The sequence below is a fragment of the Urtica dioica genome, chromosome 11, assembly GCF_054948205.1.
Source record: "Urtica dioica subsp. dioica isolate 48M chromosome 11, U.dioica_male_clone48M_v1_H2, whole genome shotgun sequence".
In the NCBI taxonomy this organism is placed as follows: domain Eukaryota; kingdom Viridiplantae; phylum Streptophyta; class Magnoliopsida; order Rosales; family Urticaceae; genus Urtica; species Urtica dioica.
This window is the reverse complement of record NC_142766.1, coordinates 10,778,400-10,790,154: the sequence shown is the minus strand read 5'-3', so window position 1 is coordinate 10,790,154 and position 11,755 is coordinate 10,778,400. Positions and strand designations below refer to the sequence as shown.

Genomic DNA, 11,755 nt, shown 5'->3' with positions numbered 1-11,755 from the left:
CCTTTCTTATTGCAGCGGAGTCCTCGAATGAACCGGGCCCCAACCAAGCGTTTCTGCCTTCTACCAAGAACTTTATTTGGAGATTGGATGTAAAGACAATGAAATGTTTTTTTTTTGGATCATGTACTGATTTTTTTTTTTTGTGTGAGAAGTTCACAAAACTGAGTACATTTTTTGGGTGCAAGTTCACAAAACTCAATGGAAAATCTATGAATTATGTGTATCAAAACTGGTTCTTTTTGTATTGACAATGTATCAGATTTGTGGTTTTTATTGACAAGTTGTTATGACTTTTTATTGGCAATGTATCAGATTTGTGGCTTTGACAATTTTTATGGCTTTTTATTCATTACTAAGGTATCAAATTTTTTGTCAATGCCAAACTAAAACCAAACTTCAGATCAAGCTAGAAAATACCACATTCCATTACAAAATACCAATTTACATTACAAAATACCAACTACAAACTTTAGACCAAACTTCAACTATCATAATCCCCAAAACATTACAACATAACTTGACAATTACATCTGTCTCACTTAACAGACTTAATAAACAACCACAATCAATTCAAAACATATACTTATTTGAAACAGATGACATAAACAAGAGCAAGCACACGAACCATATAAAACTTGATCTTTTGTGATTCTGTAGTTATCTTCTCCATCAGTCTATTCAGCTCGTCTTCGTCTCCGCCATAACCATGATTCTTTGACACTTCAACTTGTTTCAAAGCAGTTTCAAGATTGTTAATCCTTTTAAGTAAACCATGAATTATTTGAACTGACCTTTCACACATCTCAGGATCAACCCAAATCAATATACCACAAACTCTATCGTCGGGACTCTGCTATAAAAACAAGGACACGAAATCAGTAATCCAAAGCAACATCGAAGACGAGAGTAGGGAAAATACCAATTACCTTGTATCTTAAACACCCATAAAAACGCCGACCAGGATGATCACCTTTCCACGCCGTCCGCAGAACACATGCCATCTTGCATCAACATCGCGGCCTCTGCTTGTCATCGGAATGGTCATCGTCGACTCCGTCAGAGAAATTACTCGTGGAAGACGACGCCATTGACGAACAGCGGATTGGATTAGGGTTTTGTTTTGGGAAGAAGGTTTTTTTTTTTTTTTTTTTTTTTTTTTTTTTTTTTTTTTTTTGCGATCTAGGGTTCAGACCAAATCGCGATTGAGTTTTGATTTGGGATTTTCGATTAAAGTTCTTTCTTCTATTTATTATTCAAGCTTATTTCATTTAGATTTTAGTTTTCAATTTTTCACTTCAAATAAACTAAGTCAGAGGTAAAATCATAATTTCACCAATAAAACTTTTAAAATCATGTCACATCATCAAAACGTTATAATTTAACGTCCAAATACTGATGGAAGTGGCTAGTTGTAACACGTGTCTAAGTTTTGAGTTGTGTTCTGCAACATTTCCGAGTCCAGGGGTGAAATGTAATCGAGGTACGAGTCCAGGGGCTAAAAATGAGATTTATTCAAATATGTATACAAATTTAATTTTGTTAATTTGAACTACCGAACCAAAGCTGACCACAAGGGCTAAAGTGAAATTTTCCTAGGAAAACTGGAGACCGAATGTAGCATTCCACGTCACCAAACAGGCGCTCAAGGTTCCGTCGCTTTCCATTTCGCCCCCAACTCTCTCTCGCTCTTGGCTCTGCTATGCCACTTTACAAAATTCTGTCCACCGAACGCTGAACGAAGAAGAAAATTCCCGAAAGAACCATCCACACGACCTCGGGCTCAAAACGATGTCGTTTCCGGAAGGTATGGAGAAGTACGACGAGCAAGAACTAGCTGGTCTGTGTCGATTTCCTTTGCACTTCTCGTATGATCCCATTTCACAGTAATTAAACTGCACAAATCGAAGTTTCTTGCTGGGTTATTGCCTTTAGTGAAAAAGATTTTACCTTTTGAGTTAGAGGAAAATACCAATGTCAGGGTTTAGAGTAGGTTCCTGGGTTATTAGCATCTTTATGGTTGCGCTTGTTGACACTTAGTTTCTTTAGCTTAACCTGGTCATATAACTGGTGTGCAAAGGGTATAAGTGATTAGTTAACACGGTTTTTCTCTGGTATTTTAGGCTCTATAGGTGCCCAGAGCAAAGTTGATGAGAACAATGAACCCAGCACTGCAGTGGGATGGTATATTCTTGGTGAAAACCAAGAACAAGTTGGTCCCTATGTATCCTCAGAGTTGCATGGTAAGTTTCGTGTATGTATATTGGAAACTGGTGTGACTATAGCTTGATTTCTGTCTCTGCATATACATCGAAAGTTTAATTGCATGTTGTTTGAATTTCAGTTCCTCCATTAATCAGTTAACGAACAAAATTTTCAATCTGAATCATGGATTCATGTTTCACAATTCTCCTTTCCTTTTCTTATTTTTTCTCTGGACAGAACATTTCTTGAATGGCTATCTCACCGAGAGTACACTCGTGTGGTCGGAAGGGAGGACTGAATGGCAGCCAATATCGTCTGTCTCTGAGCTGACAGCATTTATATATCGGAAAGAAAACAGTCATCCCGACACAGGTCGAGCTTTTGGAATCCTTTCTCCATACTATATTTTCTGCATCTTTTCTACGCTGGTGGTAGCGACTCAATGAATTTTATTCTGAACATACTTGGAACGCAATGTTCAGTGCCGTCCAACGATGACAAGTTTGACAAGTGGCAGAAGGAGATTCAAGAGACGGAAGCAGAAAATGAGCCGGTTCTGGGAACTGTTGGTGGAGTCTTTGGCGAAGGAGATATTGACAGACCTTCAACACCGCCCGAGGGTGAAGAAGAGTTCACTGATGATGATGGGACTACCTATAAGTGGGACAGAGGTATTAGGGCTTGGGTACCACAGGTCGGTGCTCGAACTCTAATTATTTCGATTTCCGATCCCAGCTTATCTTTCCCTTTGCTTTACCTGATAAGAAATTGGTTTGGCAGTTTTTCATGGAAGGAATTTTCGCATGTTGAGCTTGTGAAGTAGTTATGCCTTCTCATTTATGATTTGCTATCGAGACTTCAGTTAGACTCCACTTATGAAAATTGAGTAATTCTATTATTTTGTTTGATTTCAGTTTAAATAGGTCATCAGGGTCTATGAGAGAATTAAGTGATCTAATTAGTTTTGTTATTGTAGTAACATGCATACCTCTTGAATTGTAGGCCGATTTGGTGTGGATAATCATCAGTTCAGTTATCAGTGATAAGATTAATATATCTTTATCATCCCCGGTGATACTAACTTTTTTTGGGTGCACATAATAAATTTAGATTCAACTTCTTTGTGCATTTTGCGGACTTTACAAATTGCCAAATAACGGTGTTAAGATATGTTTAGTTCAGGTTATCGTGTTGAATTCAAGCAAGTTTAGGAGATTTTATTTAATTATTGATTTATATTTTTTTATGTTTGTCTAGCTCTCCTCTACTGATTTAGATCCTTGAATGATTGAGTTTCCCATCTTTGTTGATTTTATGCTTTTGATTAAGATACATATCATGTGTTTACGAAAGTGCCGGTTCCTTGGATTTAAATCTCAGGTAGCTACGATCCTTATCGCAACAACAGATCTTCGATATATTACACCTACACATCAGATCACCACCAATCGTGCTTAGTTTCTATTTTATTTTATTGGTCCTTTTGCTTTATTTTATCCAATCTTAATATTTCTTTTTGCTAATATCTAAATTATTTATTTGTTTGGTCTTTGGTGCGGCGAACAGTCACCATGGCAATTTGTCTATTTGCTAATATCTAAACCATTTGGGGAATCATGAAATTTCCACAACTTTCCTCCTGGAAATATTCTCCTATGTTTATGGTTAAGTGCCACTCAGGCACAATTTCTTTGCATTGGTGATGTGTGATTGTGCTGGTAGTTCTTTGAGCATGTTGATTATTCTTGTCATATATGTTTTCATCCCTTGTTGTCTACATAAATTGTATTTGACATTTGGTACTGTAGGGTCTGAAAATGTTGTTCAAAAGTTTCTCTCCGCCGAAAATTGTTTTCTTCTCATGCATTCTCATCTGGCTTCGTTTGTGACAGGATGATATAAATAGCAAAGACGACGGCTACAAGTTAGAGGAAATGACTTTCTTGGAAGAAGAAGAGGTATTTCCAACTGTCGATTCTGCCGGTATTTCTGCTAGTGGAGAAGTTACCGCGCCTTTAAATCTACCCGATCCCTCTAAAAAAGAAGAAGCTGGAGATATTGTCAACGAGACAGCAAAAGAGAAGCAAAATGGCAAGAGAAAATTGGCAGACAAGGAAGCTCCTAAGAAGGTTTGCTTCTACTATCAGAGTTTCATTCAAACCTTCAATATCTTACTTCACTGTGTTTTTGCTATGTTGCTTGTGATTTTTTTAGGAACCCAATCCGCCTCCTGATAGTTGGTTCGAGTTAAAAATCAATACGCATGTCTACGTGACGGGTTTGCCTGAGGATGTCACCGTGGAGGAAGTAAGATTTAGTACTATAATCTTCCTTTTTTGGAATTATAGTTTAGCGTATTATTAGGTTTGGAAAAGACGCTAACCAGAATTCGTTGCAGGTGGTCGAAGTATTCTCCAAGTGTGGGATAATAAAGGAGGTACAATTGCTTGCCCTAGTATAATACTACTTAGTAAACTTTTATTGATATTCTTTTAGTATATCAAGTTGTCAAATCTTCCTATTAAAATATGCACACGAATAAACTCTTTAGGACCCGGAAACAAAGAAGCCTCGCATAAAGCTTTATGTTGACAAAGCGACTGGAAGAAAGAAAGGAGATGCGCTGGTCACGTATCTGAAGGTAATTACGTACATTACACCTTTTCTTGCTTATGATGTACTTATCTTCTCTTTTCTTTGGACATCTCTTTGCATTGGGTTACATCACAACTCACAAGTATATTGTATGTATGGCCATACCTTAGGAACCGTCAGTACCTTTGGCTTTGCAAATTTTGGATGGGTCTCCTTTGCGTCCCGGGGATAACGTTTTGATGACGGTCACGCAAGCCAAATTTGAGCAGAAAGGTAACAAGAATTGTGGTCACGGCGCTGAATTGTGTGGCGGTTGATTTTACTTTGTCGTCTGATAAGGATTATGGCCATTGGTTTCTACATTGTGTTTTTTTTATGTGGGAAACTTTGTTGTAATCAGGTGAGAAGTTTGTTTCCAAGAAAGTAGACAACAAAAAGAAGAAAAAGCTTAAAAAGGTGGAAGATAGGATTCTTGGCTGGGGTAAGTTATAACTCTACCATGATAAGTCTTCTATTCATTTCTAGTTTAGCAGTTTGATCCATAATTATTATCATGTTTCTTTTTTCCCCTTTGTTCCCTTTGATTTTTTCGTATTATGCTAGTTTTTAGATAACAATTGGTTTATATTTATATATTATATATATTTGTGTGTTTTTGCAATTTTCCCAATTTGATAATATTCTCAAGATGGTGGTGATATGTAAACGCCTCCGGATTTTATAGAAATATTTTCCCCTAATCTGATGTTTACCGAATATATATATCATTTTTATTCGATGTTCTAAATAATATATATATTACTGATTTTGGTGTAGAATTAGAGGCTGTCCGAGTTTCAATTTTCTTTGTGTTAAAAAATTCAAAATTATTTAGAACATCGAATAAAAATGGCAAGTGAATGAGTGATCGGATACATAATTTTTAAGTTTGTTTTTTATGACGTATCTTAGTCGGGTTATTAATGTTAGAACAATGACAAATTTTCAGTAGGGTAAGAAAGAATAAAAAAAAATTCAAAATTATGTACACAATGATGTGTGTCTTCGTCAATTGTCAGCTTTAACGCCTATTTTTCGAATCTATACCGAAACAGGTGGTCGTGATGACGCAAAGGTTTCTGTTCCAGCCACTGTCGTTCTCCGCAACATGTTCACTCTTAAAGAAATGAGGGTACTTCTATTTAATTATCTCGATTCTAAACTCTTTCATTTTTCATAACCATACTTTACCCAAGTCGCTTGTCCTTCCACCGAGGGTTTGTCTGCATCCTGGAAAATCTGAGGGTAAAAAAAAGAGAATCTATTTCATTTTCCTTATGTTTGTATTGAGGAAAATAAGTCGGAAACAAACTTAAAACTAAAATCAAGCAAAAAATGGTGGAAAATGAAAATTCAAGCAAATTTGCTCATGTGAGGTTGAATATGGGGATGGTATATGATACACATTCGTTTTCATCATTGTGTTGGCTTTAATTTTGTTTCTCAATTATGTAGTGGAGCCAAAAGTAGATGCTACCTTTATGTCCTTCACATTATTATTTTTATTTGAAAATGATGTTAAGCTAAATGATTCTAGAAACGAACGGTTCACAGTTTCTTGTATCATCTATATTGTGTTCTTTCTAACTTCCGCAGGAGGATGAAAATTTGCATGAAGAACTTGAGGCAGATATTAAGGAGGAATGTTCAAAGCTTGGTCCCGTGGACTCAGTTAAGGTAAGTCTTACCCATCGAGAGTTTAAATAAGATATTAAAAGCTACCACTAGAAATTGGAAGAAAAATACTTAGAATAATGAAATAATTAACTTTTGTTTACTTATCTTGCCATCAAATGACAGAAATTTCAATCATTTTTTTTTTATTCTCAAGGTGTTTCCTTTTTGTTTCCTTTTATTGTGTATATCATGTCTTATTTATTTCTTGGAATTTTGTTGTAGGTGTGTGAAAATCACCCACAGGGGGTTGTGTTGGTAAGGTACAAGGATAGGAGGGACGCTCAAAAGTGCATTGAGCTTATGAATGGAAGATGGTGAGTCCTCTGATCGTTCAATCAAATTTTGCTCTCTCTCTCTCTCTCTCTCTCTCTCTCTCTGTGGATAATCTGAATTGGATTCTAATTTTCAATCACACTTAATGTCGTAAGGTTTGCTGGAAAAGAAGTTGAAGCGAGCGAGGATGATGGGTCTGTCAACCACGCTTTGGTCCGTGATCTTGAAGAAGACGCGGCACGGCTCGAACAGTTCGGTGCCGAGCTCGAAACCGACTGAGTTGATACAGTTTCCTTTTATATTTTTATATTTATTTTTATGGTGACCTGTGACTTTTGTTCATTCGTCTTATAGTGTTGAGAACTGGGAGACTATTTGTAAAGGAATTGTCGAGCAATTTTGATGAATTGGAACTATAGGGAATCAGATACTCGTAGGTTGAACTCTTTTTGGTAGGGAAATGAAAACAAGTTTCTTCTGTTCCAGTTTGGTTATGTTGGTGCACTACTAAGATGCAGTTATTATTGTTTGGTAAAATATCTTTTTAACCAGCATTTATAAAGAATTGCTATTAGAAAAGTTAAAATTTTCTTTGAACAGAGCTGAGACAGCATTGTATGTTCTTTAAGAGGTAATGCAATACAACGCTAGCATTCTAACCAGTTGACCGTTTTGAACAGTTAACCTTTAGTTTTATATATATACACATTCATCAAGTTAACCAAAAAATCCTAATTAAATTAACCATTTGATTAATTTAACCAGTAAATTGACCGACGTGTTAATTTTAATTTAACTGGTCTAGATGCGAGTGCCTTTTTTTGGGTCTAAAACCAACAATTTTATAAATTGTGTAAACTAGTTGTGGTTAAAATGACTCGTACGAGTAAGTTTCAAGGCCTTTTCTAAAGAGAAACTCTCTGGCCTTCACATTACGACGAGACACAAAATCTATGACCAGTCTTAACTCTTAATGAGGTCCAAAAAGAAAAAAAGAATAGTGTTTCAACAGCAAGCCAATGAGGCATTGGAGCTTTACGCGATGATTAGGATTCAAGAGTCGTAGCCAAGGATTGTAGAATTCACCGTTTTATTTCCCAAATTATATGAACAAAAGTCAATGTATAAAGGAGACTGAGTATCTACAATCCACCGGTATCCGAGATGATACGCCCACGATTCTGAAGATAAATGCCACAAATGAACAATTTTACTAGCAAAAGTGTAACAAAATAACAGATGCGAATGCCTATTGATAGTGTTGGAATAACTTTGTACCTACAAACCAATCAGCAAAGATATTAGCCCCAAGCCATGGAACAAGCATAATTCACAACCAATTTGCCGTCGAACCCAAAATTCTGCACATCAAAGTGTCGTCAAAAGAGTTAGAAATAACGTGGATCATTTATACCACAATAATATTGATAGAAGTTTGCAAGCTAGAACGGAAATACTCGCCATATAACAATCTAGAAAAAAGGTGATGTGAAATTCGTAGATGCTAACAATGATGCGAATTACTTGCCATATTACAATCTAAAAAAGCTAGACGCTAACAATGGTGCTGTAAATTTTGGGCATTGAGACGAGTCCATGACCCAAAAAGGTGATGCGAAAGGAATGGCATTCTTCGAAAGCATATTAATTTCCACTTCAAACAAAGTAATGTCAACAGTAGTAACACATAGCAACCCAAGAGCTGAGAAGGCAAGAGTGTCAGTAGAGAAACTTACATTATAGAGATCAATGACAGATTCATCGGGATTCGGCGAGAATGCGCTATTGACATACACAAACTACCGCAAAAAAAAACAGAAGTGTCAGCGAGCATAGAATAAATTATTACACGATCAACACGTCAAAGGAGTATTGTCAGCTTGTCTTACTTACCAAGGTATCTCGGTGAAGCTGGCGTCTTAGGAAGTCGATGACCTTTGCAAACTTGTCGGTCCCGGGAATCTGCCCAAACACCACGAAATGGGTCTTAACACGACCATTACACTTGAGTGACTTGAAAGATAACGATCCAAAATACCAGTTCAATAAACCTCGAACATAAGAGAAACTTCTATAAATAAAAAAAGCCTCAAACCCTCGATGTTTTATTGGCTTAAGCAGGAAGTGAAAACCGCAATAATCCCAACACTACCGTGATTAAACAATTGAGCAGCTCATTACCTGAACCCAATTTAATAAAAATGTGACCAAGTTTGAGATACCAATTAAAACAACAATAAAACCCAGAAAGAAAATCAAGGGTTTAGACAACAGGGTAATTCAAAAGCCAAGAAAGTTTATGTTTGTGATGAAAATAGTACCTTGAACTTCGCTTGCTTGAGTATAGGAGCATCGCCTGTGGCTCTCAAATGAACAACAACTGAAACCCAAATTCGTTATTGGCAATCTATATATACACAAAGAAATATATAAATACATGCATATACGAAGATCTGAATGCTAGTTTAGCCAACCTTTTTGAACAGCGGTCGGTGACTCGGTCCCACTCATTGTTTCTAATTTCTTCTGTGATTGATCGAATTTCGAGGTATGAGAGAGATGAAGCTATAACGACGCATAGCTCTCCCCTAAATACAGTGTCGTTTGAAGTAGTTTTTGTCGTTTTGAATTTTGTCGTTTTTGTAGAGCATATATTTTAGATTAGTGGCTCTACTGGTCCTCAACTTTCTTATTTAGTGTATTTTTCTTTTGATCTTTCTTTGTATCTATAATCATCCATGATTTTTCTATTATGCGATGCTTCAGTATTTTTTTCATGAGCTAGAAAAGTCTCGGACTTTTTTTTTTTTTTTTTTTTTTTTTTTTTTTTTTTTTTTAAATAAAAAAACCTTGTGCCGACCTGCTCTCTAATTTCTGTTTAAATATACAGAAAATAATCATTGCCCCTCGAGGGGATACAAAAATCGCCCCCTGAGGGAATACAAAAATCAATTTTAGTACACATTACCTCTTTTTTATTGGAAAAATGACACATATATTGTGTCTTAGTACTTTGTTTTAGCGTAATGTCGAGTTAACTTTTGGATTGCATAAATAGAGTTCATATCATTTATTTAACTAAAATGACGAAATTATACTCTAAAATAAACAAGATCAGTGTCACAAATATTCTTTTTATTGAATTTTTATTGACTTTTCATTGACATTGACTATAATATATACATGTAAATATCAATTATCTTTATTCATTCATGTCATATATGTAATTTATTCAAAAACTAAAAAAATAAACAACAGTCTCTTAATCATGAAAAATACAAAAAGAGGTCAGAGTTGATATTAATTAAAAGGAAAAATATCATTTTTGCCCCCTGTAGTTTGCCACATTTTTCAAGTTAATCTTCGAACTCTCAAAACGATTTTTTTTAATGCTCTAACTTTGTTTTTTAACTGTTTTAGTCCTTCCGTCAAAAATTCTGTTAAATGAGGGTAAATTTGTAATCATATAAAAAAAAGTAATTAATATTTATAAAGAATGAATTAAAAATAAATTAAAAATAATAAAAACAAAAAAAATCTCTTCTTCTTCTTCGTCACATTCCCACTCTCTCTCCATCTCTAACCCAATCTCGCTCCGAAGCCGTTGCCGCCGACGCCGAGCTCGAGGGTGGAGCTGGGGAGTGGGGGCGGGCCCAGGGACGAGATGGGCCGCCCCAGGAACTTGCCGGCCAGAGCGCACACGCGGGTCCAGCTCGTCTTTGAGCGCACACAGGTCTCTCCGATCTGGCACATGGAATCCACGGCGATCCGACGAAGTTGAAGAATTCCAGGCGGCGGAGGATCGGAATCTTAGGGTTCGAGAGCACGATGTTCGTGACGCCATTGTTGAGCTCCGAGAGGATTGATTTGGTCTCTTCGAGAGGTTTGACTCCTGAGGTGTTCAAAGCCATGGCGATCTTCCATGCGAGCTCTTGGTTCGAATCACAAGCGATTTTTGAGATTTTTTTTTGTTTTTATTATTTTTAACAATTTATGTTTATTTTTAATTCATTCTTTATAAATATTAATTGCCTTTTTTTATATGATTACAAATTTACCCTCATTTAACATAATTTTTGACGGAAATTTTGACGGAAGGACTAAAACAGTTAAAAAACAAAGTTAGAGCATTAAAAAAATCGTTTTGAGAGTTCGAAGATTAACTTGAAAAAGGTGGCAAACTACAGGGGGCAAACGTGATATTTATCCTAATTAAAATCACAGATTCGAATACAGAATCTAAGATTCAGAGTTTCAATTTGAATACAGAATGAAGTAATCTCTTGGGAGATATGAATTTTATGATTTAATTTCAATATAAGGTTATTTTTATTTCAAAATTGGAAATTTGGAAGTTAGGGTATTGGTTTGGATTTGATTCGGTTTTTCTTATATAAGAGTTAATATCAATAAAAGAGAGATATGTGACACTGTTATCCATTTCAGGGTATAATTTCATCATTTTAGTTAAACAGAGGATATGAATTTGTAGTTTTTGAAAATCAAAGGTTAAATTCGATATTTCACTAAAACACATGATATCTATGTTTTATTATCCCTTTTAATTTATTATTTACAAATAAAAGTCAACCACAATCGAAAAAGAGGGGATAACAAAATTAAGGAAACCAAGATTACACTATTTTATACAATTTAGGAAAACCAAGATTTTAGATACTTGAAAGGTCTAAAATATCCTTAAATTAAAAAAGCTTCTAATGGAGCAAAACTTAGAAATAATACAATTGCCTTAAACTTGGAATCCAGATTAAAAATTTCAAAATAAAACGAAAAATACAAACAAATTCTAAAACAGAATTTCCGAAACGGACCCTTCTAAATTTTGAAATAAAATTGAGAACCCGTTAAAAATTCCAAAATAGCAACAGTATTTTGAAGTTTTCACCTGGGTTATTCTTTAGTCATAAATTTCAAAATACATATGAGAACATGTTTTAAATTTCGAAAT

General features: G+C 35.4%; 2 protein-coding genes across 3 annotated transcripts; one reads left to right on the top strand and one right to left on the bottom strand.

Annotated features, from left to right (window-relative positions):
• Nucleotides 1–1,554: 1,554 nt before the first annotated feature.
• ELF9 (RNA binding (RRM/RBD/RNP motifs) family protein) lies at nt 1,555–7,267 on the top strand. 2 transcript variants are annotated; one of them, XM_089601024.1, is made up of 14 exons: nt 1,555–1,804; nt 2,121–2,240; nt 2,440–2,574; nt 2,685–2,896; nt 4,095–4,331; nt 4,417–4,509; nt 4,601–4,639; nt 4,754–4,843; nt 4,968–5,070; nt 5,198–5,278; nt 5,892–5,968; nt 6,433–6,513; nt 6,736–6,827; nt 6,942–7,267. In XM_089601024.1, the coding sequence occupies exons 1-14, from the start codon at nt 1,789–1,791 to the stop codon at nt 7,063–7,065; spliced, it is 1,500 nt and encodes a 499-aa protein (XP_089457150.1). In that variant the 5' UTR covers nt 1,555–1,788; the 3' UTR covers nt 7,066–7,267. The 2 variants fall into 2 exon arrangements, with proteins under 2 accessions (XP_089457150.1, XP_089457149.1); XM_089601023.1 differs by having other exon boundaries at nt 1,595–1,837.
• Nucleotides 7,268–7,648: 381 nt separating this feature from the next.
• LOC149381161 (ubiquitin-like protein ATG12) lies at nt 7,649–9,406 on the bottom strand. Its single transcript, XM_089600897.1, has 6 exons — nt 9,261–9,406; nt 9,108–9,166; nt 8,680–8,748; nt 8,523–8,585; nt 8,065–8,147; nt 7,649–7,967 (listed from the first exon to the last, which is right to left on the bottom strand). Exons 1-5 carry the CDS (start codon nt 9,295–9,297, stop codon nt 8,088–8,090), a joined length of 288 nt encoding a protein of 95 aa, XP_089457023.1. The 5' UTR covers nt 9,298–9,406; the 3' UTR covers nt 7,649–7,967; nt 8,065–8,087.
• Nucleotides 9,407–11,755: the final 2,349 nt, after the last annotated feature.